The sequence below is a fragment of the Lepidochelys olivacea genome, assembly GCF_965140295.1.
Source record: "Lepidochelys olivacea isolate rLepOli2 genome assembly, chromosome: 6".
Lineage (NCBI taxonomy): Eukaryota > Metazoa > Chordata > Testudines > Cheloniidae > Lepidochelys > Lepidochelys olivacea.
Window position 1 is genome coordinate 71,574,704 of NC_140416.1, and position 26,395 is coordinate 71,601,098.

The 26,395-nt window shown below is 39.3% G+C and overlaps 1 protein-coding gene across 1 annotated transcript in view; it reads right to left on the minus strand.

Moving 5' to 3' along the window:
* The window catches only part of RYR3 (ryanodine receptor 3), a gene marked incomplete at its 5' end in the record, with an annotated part of 579,989 nt that overhangs the window by 441,441 nt on the left and 112,153 nt on the right, over positions 1 to 26,395 (minus strand). Inside the window, 2 exons of the mRNA XM_084631721.1 lie at positions 2,470 to 2,548; positions 5,638 to 5,712. Of these exons, the coding sequence (XP_084487847.1) occupies positions 2,470 to 2,548; positions 5,638 to 5,712 (154 nt within the window). The remainder of the gene's footprint in view (positions 1 to 2,469; positions 2,549 to 5,637; positions 5,713 to 26,395) is intronic.

Consider the following 26,395-nt stretch of genomic DNA (forward strand, 5'->3'; position numbering starts at 1 on the left):
GTGATTAACTTAAAAAAATTAACTGCGATTACAAAAATTAATCGCGATTAATCGCACCATTAAACAATAGAATACCAGTTGAAATGTAGTAAATATTTTTGGATGTTTTTCTACATTTTCAAATATATTGATTTCTATTACAATACAGAATACAAAGTGTACAGTGCTCATTTTATATTATTTTTGATTACAAATATCTGCACTGTAAAAAACAAAAGAGCTCTGTATTCTGTGTTGCAGTTGAAATAAATATATTTGAAAATGTAGAAAACATCCAAAAATATTTAAATAAATGGTATTCTATTATTGTTTAATTGTGTGATTAATTGCACAAGTAATTTTTTTAATCACTTGACAGCCCTAATTCTTAACAAAGAACAAAGGGAAATAAACTCAATTTATAGGAGACATACAAACAATTGATTCCAAATAGAATGTGTTTCTATAAAGTGTCAGTCAATTGTTTTTAAATATGCAGTGGCTTGAGATTTAGTACATGCAAAGTAATAGCCCTCTTTTCTGCTGAGATGATTCCACGGTACAGTTTAATAGAAAAAAGGCATATTTACTCATGAAATGCAGATTGGTTCAAAAGCACAAAGACGTTATCAAAATTCCTAACACATAAAAGCTCCTGTAAAGACTTATTTTACTTATTTTTTTAATGTGACGTTGTGAAAAGCCCCTTTTTGTACATTTACAATAAGACAAAACACCAAGATAAAGCTAACCCTGCAACTAGCAAGCAAATATATATTACAAAGCCCAGGGGGAACATGGGACTCCATACAGAGTAACTCTGAAAGGGATCACAAAAATACCAGGATTGATTTTCACAGGAGCTTATTATCAAAGAGATAAAAATGCACATATTCCTTAGAGCAGCATGCTAAAACAAATGGCAGCCAAACTTGTAAGGTCTCATCCATAATAGTAACCATGAAACAGACTGGAAGCAACTACTAACTCCTTCCTGGAGTCCAAAAAGGAGTGAAAGAAAAAAACTCTAAACTTCACAGGGTTCAGAGTAGAGGTCATATAGAGTAGACAGCCAGCCCAGGAGGAAATGTCAAAGATTAGACTCCTTGTGAAATGGGGGTATAGAATGTACATGACTGTGTCACTCCATCACTGCTCCCAAACTTTACTTTTATTATTATTTTAAAGACCAAAAAAAGTCAACTATCTGCATCAATGGCTGGGGGACTTGATGGGACTGGCACTGAAATGGGGACAATCTCAGAACAAAGGTTAGAGGTTTTTAAGGCCTAGCTTGACAAAGCCCTGGCTGGGATGATTTAGTTGATGTTGGTCCTGCTTTGAGCAGCGGATTGGACTAGATGACCTCCTAAGGTCTCTTATATTCTATATTCCAACCTTAATATTCTATGATTCTATGAAAGGGAGGGAGACATTTGTGAAGGGACAAAAGGTAGGTCCCTCCCCCTGGGATGGGGGCCTGGTCTTTGGTTTATGGCTGGCAGCTGTTGCTGGTCTGCTTTTTTCTTCTTTTAAAATAGCAGTTTCATATTTTAGCTCTCTTTGGCCTTTGAGACCTGGGAAGTGACTTCAAGAAAGTGGGGGATAGTTAAAAAAAAAACACCTTTGTTTCTCTCACTGTTATTAGCACTACTCCGTGAACTTTAGTAATTAGGTTGTCAGGTTTCCATGTTGATTCTCGTAAAGGTGAAACTTAGAAAAAAATACAATGCCCAAAATCTGCTCTTTAACACAATTTAGACAAAAGAAAGCTAATTTAAATGAAGATGATGTAAGTCTTGATGAGATTAGTTAGGATAGTTATTGTTACAATATTTGAGGACAAATAGGTTATTTGTATGTCTATTGCTTTTAATGTCAAAAGTTCAAAGCCTCAAAGTTCAAAGCCCCAAACCTTTTGATCTTTATTTTTAAATCTAAGATTTGTTTCTCTCTCCTATTTTATCCTGGTGGTATTTTAATGGACTTGTATGGCAAGGGAATACTTTCCATGCTCTCCCACCTCACGCTTTTTAAATTATTTTTTAATTATGAGACTTTTATAATCTTTGCCTGTTTTTGTTTACTACAGTTACATTATTGTATTATCTGAAGGATGAACTAACAGTTTAATACTAAACTAAAAGTTTTAGTGAATATTAAATATGCTAAAATGGAATTGAAAAATAAGTTCATAAAACTTTATTAATAAAATAATATAGAAATTTGTACTTAGTCCATATTTGCCAGTGTTTTCCATCTTAAGATAACACTGACCACTGGTCATACAGTGTTGTTTATTTCATGTCCACCCCCCACCCCGCAGGGTGCTTACCTTACTGTAAGTCAGTCTTCTTATTTCTTAATGAATAAATAATGGCAGGTTCACAAATTTGTAATGCTAATAATATCTGTCACTATCCTAAATGCATTCTTAAGACTAGTACAACTGGCATTTTTTTCTCACAAAATAACAGAATATTGGCATACCTGCTGCATTTTCTTGTAACCCCACATCAAATGCAAGTTTATCTGTCTGGGATCTTGATGTTGACAAACAAGTCAAATACTGCAAAACATGTTGACATTATTAAAAACATCAAAATCAGCAGAATCATTTGAGGCATACATCTCTAATCGAAGATGCTCATAGATTCACAAAGCTCAACCTTAACATTAAACTGAATTTAAATATCCCATTGACTGCAATGACAGTTCAAAACTAGCATCTTGCAGGAATTTCTCTATGTAAGATAATGCTCCTCCTTCCAGGTGTAAAGGTACATACATGAACAGGGATTTTGAGACAAGCAGGCTTCCCATGACAGCATTGCTCCTGAGGAAGACATATCAAGCAGACCTGAAAGCACCAATGTCTCCTCACTTTAGGCACTGGCATATGCTCGGACTACGAGTCCATTCAGAATTGCACCTTAAAGTGGGTGGTCAGAATAGCCAGAGCTCAAAAACTATTATTGTGAATTCCAGCACAGGGGGAAGAAGGGGAGTTGCTTCAAACACATCTCTCTTTCCTTCTGCACATTATTGACCACTATTTGATAACTGCTTCTGTGAGATTCTTTCTCCTCCAATGAAACAATGTGATCCAGAGAGGGAAAAAACCTGGAACTTCCTAGTGGATAAGATGCCTTAACAAATGACACAACAAACAAAATCCATAAAAGAGTGCCTCAAAATATTGTCAAGGCATATTTGTGGGTGTGCACTGTGCAAATGCTGGGGAAGTTGGGGAGGGGAGAACCTACTATATAAAATACCCAAGAGAAACTATATAACTCAGTGCAGAAATGGCATAAACTTACTAGCAGCAGCAACTTACTATTGGCACCTATTTGCATGCAACATTTCAATTAACCACTAGGCATAGAGATCCCATCTGCAAAAAATGGAAGCTTGCAAATACATCTCAGGCTGCAATACTCTCAAATAATGCATTATAACTTAGGGCCACCTCCATATCCTTGATGCTGTCATGCATGTAGTTGTGCACTAGTGCACAACCTTAACAAGGTACCCGTCCCTTTTGCCTCTCTAATGATTGTTCCTAGCCATACCTACTGCTGACTTCTACAACAATTTTTGCGCTGTGACTGGATGGCATGTTGCACATCAACTTGCACTGTGCATTTTTATAGCGTGGTGTGTTTCGGGTTTTATGGCAGATCTTCATCCTTTCCACATATTTTTACCACAAAGGGTGAACATATGGCCCTCACATTCCCTTCTGAATGTTAACACCTTCATTCCTAAAGTACTTTAAAACATATGCAAAACATTTTAATAGCTCCTAGACATCGATTATACTAATTTTACAGTTTCTCTTTCCATTTGAACTTCCATAATGCTGGAATGAATAAATAATGATCAATTTCTTTTCACTCCTTACTTTAGTTACATCATACTCGGTATATACTAGTAATTTTTGGTTGCCTCAAAGGGACACCTTAAAGGTTTTCACAGTGTGGGTGATTGATACTTTGAGTCACCCAAAATTAGTGGTCGCTTTTGAAGATATGGAAAAAAGGCTAATATAGTGCCCATCTTTAAAAAAGGGAAGGAGGATCCGGGGAACTACAGGCCAGTCAGCCTCACCTCAGTCCCTGGAAAAATCATGGAGCAGGTTCTCAAGGAATCAATTCTGAAGCACTTAGATGAGAGGAAAGTGATCAGGAACAGTCAGCATGGATTCACCAAGGGCAAGTCATGCCTGACTAATCTAATTGCCTTCTATGATGAGATAACTGGCTCTGTGGATGAAGGGAAAGCAGTGGACATGTTGTTCCTTGACTTTAGCAAAGCTTTTGACACGGTCTCCCACAGTATTCTTGCCAGCAAGTTAAAGAAGTATGGGCTGGATGAATGGACTATAAGGTGGATAGAAAGCTGGCTAGATTGTCGGGCTCAACGGGTAGTGATCAATGGCTCCATGTCTAGTTGGCAGCTGGTATCAAGTGGAGTGCCCCAAGGGTCAGTCCTGGGGCCGGTTTTGTTCAATATCTTCATAAATGATCTGGAGGATGGTGTGGATTGCACCCTCAGCAAGTTTGCAGATGACACTAAACTGGGAGGAGAGGTAAATACGCTGGAGGGTAGGGCTAGGATACAGAGGGACCTAGACGAATTGGAGGATTGGGCCAAAAGAAATCTGATGAAATTAAAGAAGGACAAGTGCAGAGTCCTGCACTTAGGACGGAAGAATCCCATGCACCGCTACAGACTAGGGACCGAATGGCTCGGCAGCAGTTCTGCAGAAAAGGACCTAGGGGTTACAGTAGACGAGAAGCTGGATATGAGTCAACAGTGTGCCCATGTTGCCAAGAAGGCCAATGGCATTTTGGGATGTATAAGTAGGGGCATAGCGAGCAGATCGAGGGACGTGATCGTTCCCCTCTATTTGACATTGATGAGGCCTCATCTGGAGTACTGTGTCCAGTTTTGGGCCCCACACTACAAGAAGGATGTGGAAAAATTGGAGAGAGTCCAGCGAAGGGCAACAAAAATGATTAGGGGTCTGGAACACATGACTTATGAGGAGAGGCTGAGGGAACTAGGGATGTTTAGTCTACAGAAGAGAAGAATGAGGGGGGATTTGATAGCTGCTTTCAACTACCTGAAAGGGGGTTCCAAAGAGGATGGCTCTAGGCTGTTCTCAGTGGTAGCAGATGACAGAACAAGGAGTAATGGTCTCAAGTTGCAGTGGGGGAGGTTTAGGTTGGATATTAGGAAAAACTTTTTCACTAGGAGGGTGGTGAAGCACTGGAATGCGTTACCTAGGGAAGTGGTGGAATCTCCTTCCTTAGAAGTTTTTAAGGTCAGGCTTGACAAAGCCCTTGCTGGGATGATTTAATTGGGGATCGGTCCTGCTTTGAGCAGGGGGTTGGACTAGATGACCTGCTGAGGTCCCTTCCAACCCTGATATTCTATGATTCTATGATATTGGCCTCAATGTTCTTGCGCAAAGAGGGAACACTAAATGATTATGTTGCTTCATATATTTGTTTGTTACTTGATCTAAAGTTTTTATTATATCTTGAGTTTATTATTATCAGTTATGGAGAACACATTATTTTACTGTAGACATAACATGCTTTTCCAATAGTAAGTGCACTCTGTTATGTAAGTTAACAAGTCACTTACCATTCCACTGAACGAATGCCGAAGTAGTATAGCATGGCCATACAGCAGGGTTCTGTGACCACCTCCTTGAACTGCCTATAGAAATGACAGAAAGTGTTAACACTTGATAGCAATGCAGGGATTCTGACTGTTTCCATTCATCTGAAGTTACCAATAATTTAAGTATCATACACAGATACTCAAATTGGATTATCTACAAAAGTGCAGATATGTTACAAAAGTTTGTACATTCGCAATATTGAAGTAGTTACAGCAATAACTATTTTCACTGTGAAAAAATAACATATTTGACCAGACAATTGTGACCTAATTATCACTTTAGCGAGTAAAGTAAAAAACCACAGTTTTCTACAAATACGTTCTGAAATGAAATGAAAAAAGGCATTTCTTACCTTTCTTATAAACTTTTCAGAAGCATTCAGAATAAAAAAATATGTAATTGAAGTCTTAAAAATGATTATCCATATTAATATTTTAGGCATGTACATTTTCTTATGTTCCCACATACTAAATAATCAACGTTCAATGAGACCACATGTTGCTAATAAGGATAAGCATTTGCTAAAATTAGCCTAAGTTACGTATTTATCACAGGTGATATAATTATGGTATGGGTCATTTCATTTTAACTAAATACAATTTGAGAGTGGTCAAGACATGCAGAATTGTCAACCCCAAACATTCAAAAATCATGAGTCAGACCCCCCAAATTGTGAGATTGGCTTAAAGATAATGAGATTTTAAAAATAATAGGTTTGGGGTTCTTTATATTTCCCTTTTGGAATTGTAGCATTTACAATTCTCATTTTCAAGCTTTTCTCCACAACCAGGATGGCTTAACACTTTTTTTTTTTTTTAATGAAAGCCAAGATTCCAGAATCTGGCGGTTTAAGAAAGGCATCAGACATCATAAGAGTTGGCAACGGTGGCTATAAAATATAACTAATAAACAATAACAAGCTTTACAGGGCTTCCATTCATTTTTTCTCTCTCAACTTTCTTTCATGTGCACACACCCACATAGTTTTTATATTTTATGGAGTTAATCAAAATATGTCCAAAGAATTAGGGCTAATTCTTGATGCATTCTGGTGTTTCCAATTGAAGTATAAAAAGCAGAATTTGACCTATGTATTTCTAACTGTTACATATGGCTAGAGAAGATGCATACATTTGGTAAAAGCTTATGCTGTCAGTTTGAACATTTCACCATGGCTTATTTTCCATTTAATGCTTAGACATTTAGGCCTGATGCTCACTTTGTTCAGGGACCATTCAAATAGCTTTTAATACACACAAACAAGGTGGCTCTTGAAAATATAATGGTAGAATAAGGCTCATTTCTGGTTTACTTTATATTTTTCAAAAGTGAATTCTCTTAAGGCCAAATTTTACCATTGGACATGTGTAGAGGAGAGTAGCAGACCAGAGAAGTGAGGTGTTTCCATGGGCTAAAATAGCTTGCACAGGAAAAATTTGGCACTAAATGAATTAACAAGTTCATCGATTAGTCCTTTAAGTTTACATTTCATATGTAACAAAACACTAGCTCTAAAAATGCCAAGCTGAAGAAATTCCTTGGGACTTTGTAGCTGGGCACCCAGGTTACCTAATGTTGATTCAAAAGACTAAAGGGGAAATCATGTTTGTCCAACAGACATACTAAAAAGCCAAAAGTAATAAAGTTGGGGATGATTCCTTTATTGTCATAACAATAAAATAAGGGTGAGCACAGTTCTGATTTTCTTGCTCTACTAACAAGTCTCAAGTAGAAGTCTGCTACACAACTAACAAAAATAATCTGCACAAAAGACAACCCTTCTCTGCCCACTAATTAAAGGGGTTTTCTCTTTATTGTATGTACACCCTTTCTTTCATGTTTTGATTGACATGGAAATGAAGAGGAAATATTGTGGGGTGGGGGGGTTTACTATCAATGAACAAAACCATCTCCAAATCACATCTGACTTCAAAAAAAAATTGTGCAGTTCCTGTTTCATCTCTGCGTCTCAAAATTTAATTTTTAATTTGTAAGAGTCAGCATTCTGCAGTCAGTTTAAATTATATTGGTCCATGCTCCAGGAACTGTTACAGTATAGTGGTCACTCTCAAAAAGGTTGGCAGTTACCTTAGGCAATCAGTTACCACTGCAGATTCATGTCATAAACACAACCTGCTGATGTTAGTGTAAAACAAGGAACCTTTTTTAAATAATGGAAAGGTAACTGCTTTAAAACAAACAAACAAAGATGCCCAACACTCTTAGAGTCTTGGAGAAGTCTACCAACGTTTGTTTTTAAAACATGAATAATAATTATTGGACGGAGCAAGATACTACTGAGGGGAAAAAACCCACTCACAAAAAAATTGTTATTGCTTTGTGTCTGCCAAAGCACAAATCCAGCTGGCCATCTTAGGCGGGAATAACTGCCAGAACTCATTGGCATGAGCTTTTCACAGGAGGTGCTTGACGATCTAAAGAAAAATGATACAGCAGCCCATACAATTATTTTGCTGTTATTACTACTTATTAGTCCAGCTATGTGACATGAGAGATCCCCAGGGTCGACCTGGGTTAAGCCCTGAAAGGACATTCAATACTGACAGATTACATCTGTCACCTTTTAGAATCAGAGACTGAACTCACTTGTGCATATATGTTGCCTGCTTCAACCTGTAAATAACTCATTTATTTTTCCAAGTTAATAAACCTTTAGTTAGTTTATTACAGGATTGGCTACAGGCATTGTGATATCTAAGGTACAGATTGATCTAGGGTAAATGACTGGTCTCTTGGGACTGGAAGCAACTTGAATATTGTGTGATTTTTGTTGCAAGTGACTATTTATCATTAAATCCAGCTTGCCTGGGTGGCAAGATAGACTGGAGTGCCTAAGGGGACTGTCTGAACCCATGGTAAGACTGTTTCAGTGATCTAGGAGTTCACATTTGTTACTGGGTGGTGAAATTTAATGATAGGACATACCACCAATCTTGGGGGTCTGCCCTGCTTTTTGGGGTGTCCACCCTGAAGTCTGCCTTGAGGTTGGCACACTCAGTCATGAGCCACTCCAGACAGCATGATAGGGGGATTACATGTGGTGGGGGTGGAGTGCAATGCTCAGAAGGAGAAAATGTGCAAAAACACAAGGCACAACATATGACACTTTAACTCCTACATGTCCAATCAGTAGAGCATGAAGCCCATGGGCTTATGGGTGGGACAAAAAGTGACCTTCATAGTTTTCTTCCTGGCTACAGTTATTTGAGAGCATGCACCTATATGCAGCCCTCAGCACTGATAACCGCAAACATTAAAATATCAAGAATCAGGCCCCAAAAATCATAATATTGGCTTAAAAACAATGAGATTTTTAAAAGTAAAATTTTGAGGTGTCTAGGTAATTAATTAATCTTCTGACTATAAACGAAAATCCAGAGAAGAGCAACAAAAATGATTAAAGGTCTAGAAAACATGACCTACAAAGGAAGATTGAAAAAAAATTGGCTTCTTTAGTCTGGCGAAGAGAAGACTCAGACGGAATATGATTACAGTTTTCAAGTATATAAAAAGTTGTTACAAGGAGGAGGGAGAAAAATTGTTCTCATTAACCTCCGAGGATAGGACAAGAAGCAATGGGCTTAAATTGCAACGGGAGGTGTAGGTTGGACACTGGGAAAAACTTACAGTTTGTGTATCTGTCGGGGTAGTTAAGCATCGGAATAAATTGCCTAGGGTGGCTGTGGAATCTCTGTTGTTGGATATTTTTAAGAGCAAGTTAGACAAACACCTGTCAGGGATGGTAGATCAGTGGTCATGATCTCCAGTGATGTAGTGTGGCTGCCACTAAGGCAGACTCCCTACCTATCCCGGCCCCACGCCGCCCCTGGAAGTGGCCAGTACAGACCCGCAGCCATGGGGGCAGGGTGGCAGGGGTGTCCCTCCGTGCACTGCTTCTGCCTGCAAGCACCACCCTTGCAGCTCCCATTGGCCGGGAGAGCTGCGGGGGTGGTGCTTTCAGGGAGGGGCAGCACACAGAGCCACGTGTCCCCCGCCCTCACCAGGGGCACATTGGTCCTTTCTGGGAGCAGTGTGGTGCTGGGTAGGCAGGGAGCCTGACTTAGCCTTGCTGTGCCCGCCGCCGCCCGGGAGCTGCCAGTGGTAAGTACTGCCCGGCAGGAGTCTGCACCCCAATCCCCATCCCTGAGCCCCTTCCTGCATCCCAACCCCCATCCCTGAGCCCCCTCCCAGAGCCAGCACTCCATACCCCCTCCTGCACCCCAAACCCCCTCCTGCACCCTGAACCTCCTCCCAGAGCCAGCACCCCATACCCCCTCCTGCACCATGAATACCCTCCTGCACCACAACCCCACCAAGCCCTCTCCCAGAGACAGCATCCTGCACCCCAACACTCTGCCCCAGCCCAGAGCCCCCTCCCAGAGCCAGCACCCCATACCCCCTCCTGCACCCAACACTGCCCCAGCCCTGAGCTCCCTCCCAGAGCCAGCACCCCACACCCCCTCCTGCACCCCAAGCCTCACCGAGCCCTCTCCCAGAGCCAGCATCCTGCACCCCAACACTGCCCCAGCCCTGACTCCCTTCCTAGAGCCAGCATTCCATATCCCCTCCTGCACCCCAACCCCCTGCCCGGTGAAAGTAACTGAGGGTGGGGGAGAGCGAGCAACGGAGAGAGGGGGGATGGAGTGGGAGGGCTTTGGGGAAGGGACGGGGCATCAGGGAAGGGGCAGGGTAAATCCTGGGTTGCCCTTAGATTCAAAAAGTGATCTTGGGCATAAATAGGTTGGAGACCACTGGTCTAGACAATACTTAGTCCTGCCTTGAATGCAGGTAATTGGTCTAGAAGAACTCTCAAGTCCTATGATTCTATGATGAGATGAGGTGAAGGGGGGACTCAACACACTCAGGGTAAAATTGGAGAAATCTCCAGAGAATGGGATAGGGAATGAGAACTAGTTATTTAGGGCTGGAGTTCTCAACCTTTTTCTTTCTGAGTCCCCCACCCCAACATGCTATCAAAGCTCCTCAGCCCACCTGTGCCACAACTAGTTTTCTGCATATATAAGCCAGGGCCAGCATTAAGGAGTAGCAAGCAGGGCAATTGTCAGGGCCCCATGCCACTGGGTGCCCTGTGAAGCTACGTTGCTCAGGTTTCTACTTCAGACCTGAGTGGCAGGGCTCAGGGCCCTGGGCATCAGCCCTGCACAGCAGGGCTTAGGCTGTCTGCCGTGGCCCCCCGAGAGTCTAACCCTGGTGCTGCTTGGCGGACTCCCTGAAACCTGCTCATGGCCCTCCAGCGGCCCCCAGACTCCACCTTGAGAATCACTGATTTAGGGCAACATAAGCTGACTACTGAAGCAGTTTGAGAGGAGTCTCACACTAGGGCATTTTCTACTCCGCTAACTGACCTGAACCTTGAGGCACCCCTGGAAGTCTTAGCCAGAAAAAAGCAAATCAGTTTGGAGAGCCTAAGTAAGGAAATCTAGAATGCCAGGTAGTGCAGCAGTCTTTCTGCCCCAAGCAGCTTAAGGCAAGCCTGACATGTTGCTTCTGAGAGTGTGGCTGGGATGTAGAGCATGTGCAGTCTGGTTGGACGCAGAGAGGCAGCCCTTTTTTTTTTAATCTCAGCTGGGACCAGCTGTGCAGTACTGACTTCCTCACGAAAGCTTATGCTCTAATAAATTGGTTAGTCTCTAAGGTGCCACAAGTCCTCCTTTTCTTTTTGCGAATACAGACTAACACGGCTGCTACTCTGAAACCTGACTTCCTTTAGTTCCTCTGGTAACATACTCCCAACACCTCCACTTCCCAGAAGACATCATCATTGCTAGAATCAGAATTATTGTACTTGTCTAATTGTAAGTTGGAGAAGAGAGTATTGGGAGTATACAGCCAGCACCAGTTAAGTCAGCATTCCAGATGGGCAAAGGCTGGCACTAAGATGGGAAGAGAGGTAGAGGAGCTCTAACTTCCCTGAGAGCCTGGCATGGCAGGAATGGCTGCAGTGCTTTATATATGCCACTAGGCACAGCTGTTCCGATGTTGGATTAACAAATAATAAGAAAAGAGGCTCCAAAAAAAGGAGAAAGACTACACCAGTCCTGGCTCAGGAAGCAGCAGGTTTCACAAGTCAGAATTCCAACTTTGGTAGAAATTATAGTATATTCATTACCACTAAAATGAAGACAAATTCAGCTTTTATTATGATTTTTTGTACCACCACATACGTGCACAGGTCCTTGCCTAAGTAGCGTGTGGTCTAAATAAAACACATGACAGCACAAATGACAAACAAAAGTGTATGAGGATGATAGGAAAAATAAATTTACAACACAAAGAGAAGATGAGATGAACTATTGTGTACAGACGTCTTGGTATTCCCCTTTCCTTTTTCAAGCTGTTCATGGAATTTTGAGATGCTGTGATTCATATGCCACTGTAACAAATGTGTCACAGCCTGGGCTATAATCTGTGTCAGATAGTTGGCTGGTTGCATCATTTAGGCTGCGTGCTGTCTTCAGGTCATTTCCTGATCTGACTTAAGGTGGTAGAATACTAACATACATTCAAGTTCTTCTCAATACTTCAAGGTCAGGCGCAAAACAGTTTTTTTTCTCCAGTTATTAAGGACAAAGCTTTGTTTACTATTATACTTTTATTTTTATCTTGAAATTGTTCAGATACCTGTCAAAGGTACTTAAAAACACCCAGTCAATGCAATAAAAATACTGGTTTGGTGTACCTGAAGCATCTATTTGAACATATGATGTCTGTTCAGCCTCTGTTACTTTAAAGGCTGTAGGTCAAGTATATATATAAAGCCAAAAGGTGCAAATATTTCCTTTGTCTAACCAGTAACTGACCATATGAAATACATTTTAAATCTATTAATTTGTATGCATACTTTCAGAGTAGCTGCACTGCCATGTTTATTAGCAAAGCCAACTATAATAGTGGATATTTTGTAGCCACTTTTTCCAATCCATAAATCACAGTCCCTTTATTAAATACGGGATTTCTAATTAATATTCTGGCACGATTGTCCTCCAAGTCTGTATAGTTGGTGGTCCATGTATTGAAGTAAACAAACATATGATGAACTGTTTTATTTTAAACTAAAACATCCCTAACTCTCCTTTTGTTTCCCTTCCCAATACTTAGCTTCTCAGATGTCTGTGGTTTTCAATCAACTAATGGCCTAATCTTCTGCAGAGGTGAGCACCCTTAATTTCCATGGTCTTCAATGGAAATTGTAGGTTTTCAGCATCTCCAAAGGTAAGGCCTAAATTTATAGTTGGATTTTTTGACGTTTTAAAAATCTAAAAATTTGTTAAAAATAAAAAATAGCCTCTCATTGCAGAAAAGTGGCCTCAGCAGCATCAATCTCAAAAACAGCATCAGAATCTATTTTTCTTCCATTTTGACTGCAGAAAATTAATCATTCTGGTACCATCAGGATAACCTAGAAGGCAGCAATAAACTTTAATATTTGCACAGAGCTGCAAGCCACAATGAATGAAAACAACTCGAACAACAAATTAAAATTGTAAATTTAAAATTGTCAACAGCAATCTACACAAAAAGTAAATTGTGGAATAAACAAATTTATGAGCATTATTAAAAAGTGTTTAGATCCCACTTGTGCTGACATTTGCCTCCTTGGAGGGACAACAACAAAATAAATAATCAGTTATTTTCCAATGGACTAGGACTCTAAAATTCATAGTATCATTGAATATCATGGTTGGAAGGGACCTCAGGAGGTCATCTAGTCCAACCCCTTGCTCAAAGCAGGACCAATCTCCAATTAAATCATCCCAGCAAGGGCTTTGTCAAGCCTGATCTTAAAAACTTCTAAGGAAGGAGATTCTACCACCTCCCTAGGTAATGCATTCCAGTGTTTCACCACCCTCCTAGTGAAGAAGTTTTTCCTAATATCCAACCTAAACCTCCCCCACTGCAACTTGAGACCATTACTCCTTGTCCTGTCCTCTTCTACCACTGAGAATAGTTTAGATGTTGGATCATATTAAAGAAGTTCTGTATTAAAATCACAAATGAGTTTGATTCCCCATAGTTCAAATTCCAGGGTATTACTAATTAAGAGGTCTCTTGGTTTTTGGTACTGTTTCTCTCCCTCTATGTGTGAAACTTGCAAGCTGCTAATTGTGTTAGTACAATCTAAGACAGAGTCTGTTCTCAAAGCAATTCACAGAGAGAGAGACTCAAAGCAATACTCTAACAACAGAAACAGCACCCAGAGACTCCCCACCCTTTTGTTGTATTAACAATTGTGATTAAAATAGAGATAGAGGATGTATGTGGATGGATGCTTGGTGTGGATAATAACTGAATGATCAGGGAGGTGCCAGCCTAAGAATCCAGTGTCCATCGGCTGAAGAAGGCGTCAAGTGGAAATAACCAGAGGATCCCCCGGAGGGCAGACTGGAATCCACCCAACAGCCTCAAGAATGGGAGAACCAAAGAACAAGATAACATCTTGGAGCCGTCAGGAATGTGCCATCTGCTGATTGATTCAGCAACAGCATGATGAAGCAATTCCCATAGACTGGCATAGGAAGAAATTCCTATAAAAATAGACTCTAAAAAGTGAGAACTTTGGGGTCTGATTCTGCAAACCAACTTCCAGGAACATCAGATGAGCATCTGACAAGGCCCTGCTCCCTCCTTATGTCCAGGCCACTTGGCCAGTGGCTTGGCATGAGCAACTCTAAGGCTGGTAACTATGACAATAACCTTGCAGAACCTGTGTGTGTGTGTGTGTGTGTGTGTGTGTGGGTGTGGGTGTGTGTGTGTGTGTGAATAAATATGAGATTGAATGGAATGTTATAACTATAACTAACTGCTTACTATGATTCTTTCTGTATTCACAATAAATGTGGTATTTTGCCTTTTTCCCTTTAATAAGATCCTGCTGGTTTTTATTTTATTGGTATAACATTGAACCATCCTCTCTGGAACCACCTCTCAGGTAGTTGAAAGCAGCTATCAAATCCCCTCTCATTCTTCTCTTCTGCAGACTAAACAATCCCACTTCCCTCAGCCTCCCCTCATAAGTCATGTGTTCCCGACCCCTAATCATTTTTGTTGCCCTTCGCTGGACTCTCTCCAATTTATCCACATCCTTCTTGTAGTGTGGGGCCCAAAACTGGACACAGTACTCCAGATGAGGCCTCACCAATGTTGAATAGAGGGGAACGATCACGTCCCTCGATCTGCTCGCTATGCCCCTACTTATACATCCCAAAATGCCACAATTAACACAATGTAATATGTTCGTGCAGCACAGAAACCTTCACTGGATCTCTCCGTTGACCTGTGGGCAAAACTGCAGATTTTTCAAAGAATGCTTGTGAATAATGGTCACAAAAATAGTCAAAGCTGATTTTTTTAAACAAGGCAATAGCCATATACTGTATATAATCTAAATGAGTTAGTATTATGAAGCATATACATAATGCTTTAAAGATACATGATGTTTCACGAGACAGAGAATAAGAGAAGATGCTTACTCTAAAGAATTTACTAACCCAGATGCATCCATTCTTGTGACTCTAATGTTCTTACAACGTTTACCTGAATGCAATCTGTATCAGTTCTGTATCAATATACCTCCACAACTGGTTAACCAGCTTGAAAATAATTAAAGTATTATGCAGAGGGCGCACACTGGTATTTTAGGGAAAAGATTATTTTATACAAACATGGTTGAGACACCACCATTTCAATTTCTGACACTAAATCCAAAGAAAGATGCAAATGGACAGGATTTATTTTTATAATGTAAAATATAATGTATAAAATCAATTTTAAAATTATTACCCACCCATGTATGTATATACTTTACTGAAAGTACTAATTTTTAAAAGTGGTCAAAATTGAACTGCTAAATTTACATGACCAACTTTCTGGGCATGCAATTTGAAGCAAGAAATATTGTGAGTCCTCCAGACTTGGATTTGCACAAACAAATGCTGTTCATATTCATAAAAATAAGCTTCTAAGCCCCAAACTCCAAGCCTGAAAATGTTTCCATGCAAATCCAGAGGCCATGTTTGAAAAATTTCCCCAACTGCTAAGAGAAGTTAATCTAAGAAAAGTTAAATAAAGTAAAGCTAGGGAGGGATTAAATATTTAACCAACGAGTTACAACATTTGAACAGTTGGAATATATAACACTTCAAATGTTATTCCAAATAACTGGAAATCAGGGAAAAAACACAACAGTTCAAAGTAATAATAGTTCAGTAGGTATTCAAACTTTTCAGTCCAAGGCCAAACATCATGTTAAGGAGGTAAGGAGACAACAATCAATATTTAGGGGCAAATTCTCTCTCCTATTTTATTCACTTTATGCCACTCAAGTGGTGCAAAGAATGAAAAAATAATCTACCAATCCCCTGCTGGAAATACCCCAAGCTGGAACACAGGAATCCCTATGCATCTCCTGCTCTGCAAGCGCAGAGTGTTCCAGTTATTCTCAGTGGGTGTATGGCTCCTTGGGGAACTGTTGCTAGCTGGTGCAAGTCAGAACAACCCCTAAAATGTTCTAACTTGAGCTGGGGCAAAATCGGGGAACCAAAATTAACTAATGGTTTTCATCTTCTCCTCTTTCAACACTGCCTCCTGGGCTGTCCTGGGTGGCTGTGTGGGGGAGGAGTGCCGTCTTTTGCTAGACACTCCCATAGGGTTAAGCAAAGGCAGTTGAGCTCCTACCCTGATTTCCCTGGGGCTCCCACAGAATGGCAGATAATCAGGCAATGGAGCAACCATATCTACTCTTCTCCTTTCCATAAGAACCAACACATGGAGAGAGCAGGTGCTCAGAGTGCTCCAGGATCACATCAGAGCTGCTCCTGAAGCTGCAGGCCATGACAGGCAGTTGAGATAGTGGTAGTGACCAACTTTGTTCATACACTTTCATTTGAAAGTGGCATGGTGTGACTCAAGGAACACATTCATAATCAAGTACACGTTTTCCTTAACATAGGCCTCTGAGGGTCATGGATTGGACACCACTCTCCTACACAAAAGAACTAGCTTACATCTGCAATGCAGTATTGAATCCATTTTTAAAAATAATGCTTTTAGGGGAACTTCAGTACTTTAGGGGAAGTTCATTTCAGTAATGTTCACTTGCTTCAAAAACAGCACATTGAAAATTCTGAGGCCAATGCTGATAATTACAGAAACACATTTCACGTGAGCCTGTCTTCAACACTCCAAACATTGGGGCAGACCTGAATACCTTTACTCACATGAGCAGTCCCAGTGTCTTCAATGGGACTATTCACCATGGTGATTTGCTGAATTAGGCCCACAGTCATAGCATCTGTCATATTTTAATAAATCACCACTAACAATACAGAATACATTCCAACTTAAATCACAAATCATATTTCTACATTAGATCTACTATCTTTACTATTCTACACAAAACTGTTGAAGTCATCCTTACAACATCAATTGTGCATCAAGTTTGGTTTGCAAATTAAGACACTATGAACAGAAAAGTAATGGGGTTATATTAAAATAAAGTACTAGACCTACAGATTTTATCGATGAGATGAAATGCTTAGGCACATCCTACCATATTTCAAAAAATAATGCATTACCATGAGCACACCAAGTCTGGTTTGTTTTTAAGCCAGCTCTGCCATCACAATCCTCTACACTTCACTATTTATATAGCAGAGAAGCACAGCTCATGAAAAAATAAAAATATAGAGTTGTTACATTCAATAGAATCATTGCTGGGAGCGGGGGACTTAAAACACGTTAGTGTTACTTGACCCCATCACTTCATCTGGATAAAAATTGCAGATGAAATAAATTCAGCTTTCTAATCCACCCTGTGAAACCAGTTTGAATCCTTCTTACTGTAACAGATGCAGTACGTTTGGTCATATCCACCTCAAGTGACCATCACTCACAAGCATTGCACAAATGATCCATGTCTTCAATTCATAACCAAATAGAGCACACAGGTAACATTTTCAAAGATTGGCTAAACTCTTCAAAGACTGGCTAAACGCTCCTTTTCATGAATACTAAAATCATGAAAAAATAAAACTCAAACAGACATGCTAAATGGAGGCAAAAAACTACATAAAATAGATTTTTGAATTTCAATATTTTTGGTGAATATGTATTTTGGTAGCTAATTCCAACCTCAAAATGCTTGAAAACAAAATGCTTTTTCTATTCAGACATTTAAAATCATAGGCTACTGCAGGCTCTTGAATACAGTTATTTATGTTAATGCAGTATTTCAAAATATATTTTCATCAATCACCTTACAGTTAATAAGTTAACTTTTCTTGCAGGCAAAGGCTATCATTACAAATGCTCAACTACTGCTTCTGTATATCCATTAAAACACAAGAAAAATTCTAGAGTTTATAGAATATTAGGGGGAGAACAGTGGTTATTCTCGTTGCAAAACAATATCCAGACTTCATCGCAAGCATATTTAGAATTTGAAAAAAAAAAAAAGACTAAATAATTCATCCTTAAAAGACAATTCCACAGAAATAGGAATTCTATTTTCAGAAAAGTAGGTGGTAGAGCACAAGAGAGAGAAATATTAGTCAACAGATTAAATGTTATATGTTCTTTCACTTGAAAATGCCTTTACTCATGAGATCGCAAAATGTAAAAAGCTAGTTTGACCTTAAAGTTTTGGGACATAGTTAGCATTCTTCACTACCATATTGCCAAAGATGCAATGCCATAGATTTGGCATGTAGGACCCGACTCTGCCACTTTTGCTCATTAGAGGGACACCTTGCTCTGAAAGTTATCCAACTGATTTCACGGGGCTATAGGTAATGTAATATACAATTTATTTTAAATAAGGTGCAGAATTGAGCCCACCGAAAGTATGTAATTTTTTCACTAGCCTTTTTCATTCTTATTATGCACTCCACAGTTATATGTAACTGCAAAACTGTAACTGCATAATAGCATTTGAAGCTGTATTAGGGCTTCTAAGTAACTTGGGTTAAGCATGCTTCCCGTAGATTTTAATACAATAGTTTGAAAGTTTGATGATTAATTTACTGTACCCTCAGATCACAGATCTTCAGAAATTTCTAAAATTTCAGAAGTCCTCTACTTAAAATTTAAAAATTATTATTTTAAGGGACAAAGAATTCAGCTTGGCTGAGACAAATATTTTAACTGATTGATTGATCATTAGCTTGGAGGTGTGTGGGAACATCTACAACAACAAGAAACAATAGGTACAAAGATTGAAACTGTTCTGATCACTTACAAGTGAAAGGCCTAATTTATTAAAAGTACAACTGAAGTCAGTTTCATGCAAACTGTATGTATATTAAGTGAAGAAAGGAAGAACATACCCATTCGGAGAGGTCACTAGGCTAGCAAAGTGAAAAACAAAATAATAAATGAAAATTTAGTTGTGCATATGATTTTGTTGTGGATGTGTTCAAATGTTTTGTTTGCCTTTTTTAAATAGTTCAATAAACTCAAACAATATAAACATATTGCTGACCTAATGGTTGGATCTACCATTGTCAGGTATTTTTAAATTGATCCAAATAAACAGATATATAACGTTCAACATTAATTCTCTTCTGACACAGTTCTGATACCATCAGCAAACTGGCTAGTAAGCTGCATGCAACAGAATAAAATGAGCTGCAAGAAGCTGTAAATCATGGTAATGGTATTGCAGTAGTGTTACATCATAACATTTATAAGTATGAATTCAGCCAAGGAAAATGGTCAGGAAAAAAATTAGCTACCCTTGCTTTTACCATTAAAAGAGAGAGAGAGAGAGAGAGAGAGAATGGAACAGATTAGTAAACATATTTTCTACTTTCATTTTATCAGCTTGAACAAAAACTGATTCTTTCATGCTCTTTCTTATTGTGTCACACATACTTTTTCACAAAGACAGTAATTAATTTGATTGTGTTCGTGAATGCTATAGCAAAACAGGTCTGATAATCAATAGCCCCAGGTTTTGCTTGTTCTGATACTAGTTTTAAATATAAACTTCTGAGTACTAATCAAAAACTGTATTTTAAATTCACATTATTTTTGTTGTTGCAAACATTCCTTGCCCTCACACATGCGCACACATAAATACTACATTGTATAAGAGTTATGGTTAGAGTACACACAGTATTCCTGATCCCAATCCTTAAAAGCAAGGAAAAGTTAAACCATCTAACAGTGCACACCTTCTATTCCTCCATCCAGAGAGAGACATCTCACAGCTAGTTCAATCACCATAGACAGTGTACCACAACCTTACATCTGCCTAAGGAGAGAAGTCAACCTTCTTGCAACTCCTCCAAACTCATCACCACAAACAGATAAGTCTGCTCCTATCCCTCCATCCATTCTGCAGAATTCCAGAATATCATACTCATTCAAGTCTGGGAAAGGGATTCATGGAAGGCTGACATCCTTATTGCACCAGAGATAAGATGATGGTGCATTGTTTGTGTTGGTCATTGGTGATAAGGTGATGTAGGCTAGTGGTAAGGTGTCAGTCCATGGCTGGAAGAGTAAAGGATATGTACTGTTAGATGGCTTAACTTTTCATTTCCTTGCCTTTGAGGTTGCTGTCCGGTATGCAATGTGTGCAGGAACCTTAACCAATATAAAATGTGTATGAATTACCCAGGGTTTTTAGCTTGAGAAAGGATCTCCAACCAAGAGTTTCTTGCACAAAGAACAGCATATCCTTAAATGTGCCCAGTAGACATAGGGGCTATACTCCTGAGTCAGCTGGTCACTTTCATGAAAACCCTTTGGCAAGAGCCACAGCTAACAAATGAATAGATAATTTGCATTGCTAGCCACTGAATACAACACTTGGATCATATTTTACAGATTTTCTCTACAACCATAAAGGCTAGAAACAATTTTTTTAAAGCAATACTTAGCTTTTGGAGTATCCATTTGATGTTATAAAAATTGGTAGTAAACAATGTGACAGAAAAAGAAACAGTTATGATGAATATCAGCAAATGAAAATTTAGTACAATAATAATTTTTAAAAGTTGAACTACCTTGCAGATGGTGAAAAAAATTCTACAAGTGACTCAATTTTCCAATCTGAAAACTCAGTAATTAATTTTCTAGCAGAGCCCAAAAAATCATAAGGCTCAAAAAGTAAACTTTCGTAAAGGGCTGATTTCTAATTAATTGTAAGTGAAACTGGTTTAATCATTCTTGACTCTCAAGGATAGTTTACACTAGCTAAGGGATCTATCATAGCTCCACTAATTACAATGGAACTGTGACAATTTGTTCCAGCTAAGGATCTACCCCATAGATTGTGTATTATCATTTAGGGAAGGATACACTATATTCTTCATACAAAACATAGTGAATTAATCACTGCTTTACATAGAAAGCTGAACTCCAACTTAAGTATGGGGCTCTGATGATTAGATAGAGAGACACGAATATACACACAAAATGTCTTGTACACATACACACAAATCCTGATTCAGATACATTGCATAAAAATATCTCCAGGACACACATTTGCATCTTCTTTTTAACATAATAAAATCCTTCCCATTATAGGTTTGATGCATAAAGAGGTCTGTCCACTTTCTACAACTTGATAGCTCCACCAGCACACTGAAAAGAACCCTACAAAATCTCAGCACATCAGTATATTTCCTCCTCAAATTTTACAAAATCAATCCAGTCAGCTGCCTTTATAGAATCTTTGTAAAACTTTTAGGCTATAACATTCATTTTATTTAAAAGATGTTTTCTTTGCAGGTAAAAAAAAAAATAGGGATGGCCAGAAAACAATTCCATTTCGAAAAACATTTCCAAGGTTGTTTTTGTTTTGGATTGGAAAGAAAATGAGATTTTTGAAACTGAGTGAGAGAATGAAAAAGAGAGACACTGTCTGTAGTTTGGTAGTTAGGATCCTGGCTTGGGAGACCCAGGTTCAGCTCCTGATTTGGAATATTCTGGGGTGAAAAACTCTGCTCTGAGTCTACACTAGTGTAAATTATTAAACTAACTGAAAACAATTAAGTTACTTTTTTTCTTCCTCTGAGCACTGCACAGTTGAATTTGTGGTACTAAAGCAGCTTATTTTTACAGGTGGAAAGATATCCAAAATAGTCCCAATATAAAAAGTTAAAGTCTCTAAAACCCTTCTAAAATAGTATTTCTGTCAAATATGTGATGCAGGTGCAATATATGTTGGCTTATTATGGTGCAAATTCTTTATTGGCACGCCTTTTGGTTGACTTGAAGAACATATTCACATCTTCATGAGTAATGAATTCAGTCATCCCAAACTTATTCTGATGAGCCACAACACTTCATACCACATCATCATATATATTCTATAGGTATGTGTGTATATCAGAGGTGGGCAAACTACAGCACGGGACCGTCCTGCCTGGCCCCTGAGCTCCCGGCTGGGGAGCCTAGTCCCCAGACCCCCCCGCCCCCTCCAATGTCCCTTCTGCCTTGCAGCCGCGCGGGCAGCATGACGTGCACCTGCCCACCTCCCAGGCTTTCCAATAAGCCTGTCCTGCAGCTCTGAGCGCCATGGTAAGGCGGGGGGTTGGATAAGGGGCAGGAGGTCCTGGGGGGTAGTCAGGGGGCAGCTGGATGGGGCAGAGGTTTGGGGGGGGCCATCAGGAGGCGGGGGGGTTGGATGGGGGTGGGGTCCTGAGGGGTCAGGGGGGTTCCGGGGGGGGGGGACAGGGAGCAGCAGGGGTTGGATAGGGGGTAGGTTCCTGTGGGGGCAGTTAGGGACTGGAGTCCCGGGAGGGGGCGGTCAGAGGACAAGGACCAGGGGGGGTTGTATGGATCGGAGGTTCTGAGGGGGGCAGTCAGGGGGCGGGAAGTGGGATGGGGTGGCTAGGGGTTGGGGGCCCTCCATACCATTTCGCAACCCCAATGTGGCCCTAGGGCCAAAAAGTTTGCCCACCCCTGGTGTATATACACAATTTATGTCTTTAAACACACACACACACGAACTGCAGCATTTTGTGCTAATAGAACAGTATGAAAAATAACATGCTTACATATATGACTGGTTCTGTAAGCCCTCTGTAGATGCCTGTCCCAGTAAAGTTCCTGAGAGCCCCACACATAAAGCACTGCAGGAATAGGCTTGTAGAGCGGATGCTGACTTTTTAAAAATTATTATTATTTTTATTATTATTATTATTATTATTATTCTGACCCAACTGTTGACCAAGACATTGGGATTATGGATTGCATTTAAAAATTGTTTATTTTATTTTTTTTTATAAAAAAAACAGGAATATCTTTAGCACCTGCAAAGAGAAACAACTGGTAAGAACATGAATTTGAGGGTCTAAAAGTTTGACAGACTGTTCAAATTGCAGGAATGCAAAAATTCACCAGTTTTAAATTTTTGTTTGTTTGTGTTTGTGACCCAGAAATGCCCTTTCTCCCCCCCGTCCCCAAAATAAAACTTTGTTGAAAAGGTCTTGATGCTAAAAGCACTCGGGAGATTACATCAAAATTCAGCTGAAGTCAATGGGAGGTCATCTCACAAAGTGAAACTCACCATCATGCTAAGGGCCAGCACTAAGTTAAGTACTTGTTAAGTTGCACCACAGTGGTGGAACACAGGCCTTGTGCTGACCCGCTGCAAAGGAGCAAGTTTCAGAAGGATCTGCAGAAACTGAATAACTTTTTAAACACGTTAACATTTTCTTTGAAACCATATAAAACTTTAACTGTTTGGGGTATATATCAACTGTACCTATTTACTCTGGAATGAAAATCCTACACAGGTCTATACTCAAAAATTAATCTTTATAAATGGAATAATATTTTTGGCTATTTCTTCTATATCTCTGATGCTTCTGATCTATTTTGGGTTTGGTTGTTCATTTTTTCCCCTTTGCATTGCTTGCAGATGAAAAATTCCTAGTTATCTAAAACTTTATTTTGTTAATTTACAATGTTGTTAATGTGGCATTTTGGGGCAGCTGTTTTAAATTTTCAACCAACCCAATTATTAATTTTGAACCATGGCTATGGCACTTTAATGTGAAAATTTTAATATATGCGAATCTGCTGAAACATTGCAGTGACTTCATAGATTGCAAACTTAATAAAATGATCTAAAAATGTATTAAAGGTCTCACACACACACTGAAAGAAAGAGGAAGACTCCATTGAGTTAGTGAGCACTGAGACGGGTCCTTATGCAACAGACTACAGTGGCTCTGTTACTCCCACAGTGCTTGGAAACATTTATCCTATTTGAAAAGAGAATATAGCCTTTTGACTATAGATGGGAAACTTTAGTACATAACTACTTTATAGCTAATCATAGCTAGAGTTACACTTTCATTTTATTAAAAAGAAAAGGAGTACTTGTGGCACCTTAGAGACTAACCAATTTATTTGAGCATGAGCTTTCGTGAGCTACAGCTCACTTCGAATGAGCTCACTCACTACAGCTCACTCACGAAAGCTCATGCTCAAATAAATTGGTTAGTCTCTAAGGTGCCACAAGTACTCCTTTTCTTTTTGCAAAGACAGACTAACACGGCTGTTACTCTGAAACCTTTCATTTTATTGGGAGAAATAAGAATCACTGTAACATAATCAATATTTACGTAGTACTTTGATGCATCCACTTTACAAGCGGATAAAATCTAAATCTGTTTTCAAATGGTCAGTTGTTGCAGAACAGTGAACAGACCACAGTATAAAAGCCAATTTATAATTCAAAAGAGAAAATCATGTTTCTAATTTTTTATTCCTACCTATTACCATCTTTAGTATAAAAATACACATTTTTGAAAATAGAAAAGAAGTACTTGTGGCACCTTAGAGTCTAACCAATTTATTTGAGCATAGGCTTTTGTGAGCTACAGCTCACTTCATCAGATGCAAATTTCCAAATAAACTGTGGAAACATTCAAAGGAACAATTATCCTCTATTGCGTCAAACACCCATTCGCTCTACCTCCCAAAGGAGCCATTACAGGCTATCTTATTATGTAACATACAAACCCCACCTCCCCGCATCAACCTCCTTTATTTTCCAGGATTATCCTAAGAAAAAGAAAAAGAAAGCACTACAAGTACATTTAAACCGTATTAAGTCTATAAAAGCATGGAAAACTGAGTCAAAGGAGGTTTTCATTTTGAAGTAAATTTGGAATAATGCAGCATTTGTACAAAAAGGATATTACCCCAAATTAATTTTAATTAACATACACATATGGTGCATTCCTTGGGTTAATCTGAAAAACAAAGTTTTCTCCCTCCAAGGTCCACTTTTCCTTCTGCCTGATTTGGCAGTGAAATCAAAATTATATGTTTAAGCCCCAGCGCTATGAAGCTTTCAGAAAACAGGAGTCTTCAGGTTTCCCCACAACAGAAAAGGGGAAAATTGAATGGTCATCTAGTTGAATGCAGGTTAATTTGATACATATAAAGTTCTTGCCATGTAGTTACACAAAGTGTAACAGAGCGGTATCATTTGGAGTTTCTTGGTTGGCTCAGATAGGGTGCTTGAGCCCAAAGCAATTAAATTGAGAGTGGAGATTCAGCCTTCCTTTGCTCTGGGCTCCCAGTCCAGGGAGAGAGGTTTAAATCTAGACTGGGAAACTAATTCAAGCATCTCATCACAGCAGACATCGGCAGCCTAGTGATGGTCCGGCTGGCAGCAGGGCCTATAGTCTACATCAGCAAAGCAAAGCAGTCAAAAGCCAACCTCAGAGGCCCAAAGAAGTCCACAGCAAATAATGCTCAGTACAAGCCAAGAGGAGCCCATTTGCTTGTTTGACTACTACCAGGGCAAGAGTTTTGTGGCCCCCGATATGGCAGCCCATCATACAGATTCTGCTGCAACACATGCACATTTTAGAGCTTCTATTTAATTCCTTAGTATTGATTAATGAAATATTTGTCCTTTCTCCCAATAAATTAAGAAGACTGTATGTTACCAGGTAGCCACGATTCTATGTGCTTGATGAAAGGGGGAAGAACACAAGTAAGGGTGTTCAGTTTCAGGCCAGTTTTTACTCTCACCATCACATCTATTGCCTAAGAAATGATTACAGTGCCACAAATTCAGTATTATCACTTCACTTCCATATCACAAAAGGAGAAAAAGATAGACTGTGAAAGAGCAAACCACAGTTTTTAAACTCAAATAGCTTTTTCAGTAGTAAATATGGCAAGAGAATACATTTCTGAAGTACATTTATTAGTTTGACATCTGGAAGTTCCTGCAGCATGAAAATCCTCTTTAGCTCGTTCTTGTGTTTTGGTATCACAGTGGTCTAACGTTCCACCAGTGATGCAACATGTAAGCACAACAGAAAGAACTTGCAGCTTTTACTTTTCAAATCTCTTTCATGTGTGCATTTACACCAGACTATCAACATTACTTAAATATAATTTTGTGTTTTAATACATTTAGAGATGCAGAAACACATACAAATCATCTGTAATGAAACATTTCCACAGGAGAATTTATGCTCCCTCACCATAACTAAAACAAACTAATGGAGAAACAAATCTTTAGTTATAGAAGTACAACTACAAAAAGTATATTAATATTTGAAGTCCAGAACAAATTATGTCATTTTACTTGGTTGATAGATGAATTTAAGGAGCTAACAGTTAACTTTAAAGATTATACTCTCTTATTCTGACTTGTGACTGCTGATAGGTTTATAGTACTACCCCATGCTGATG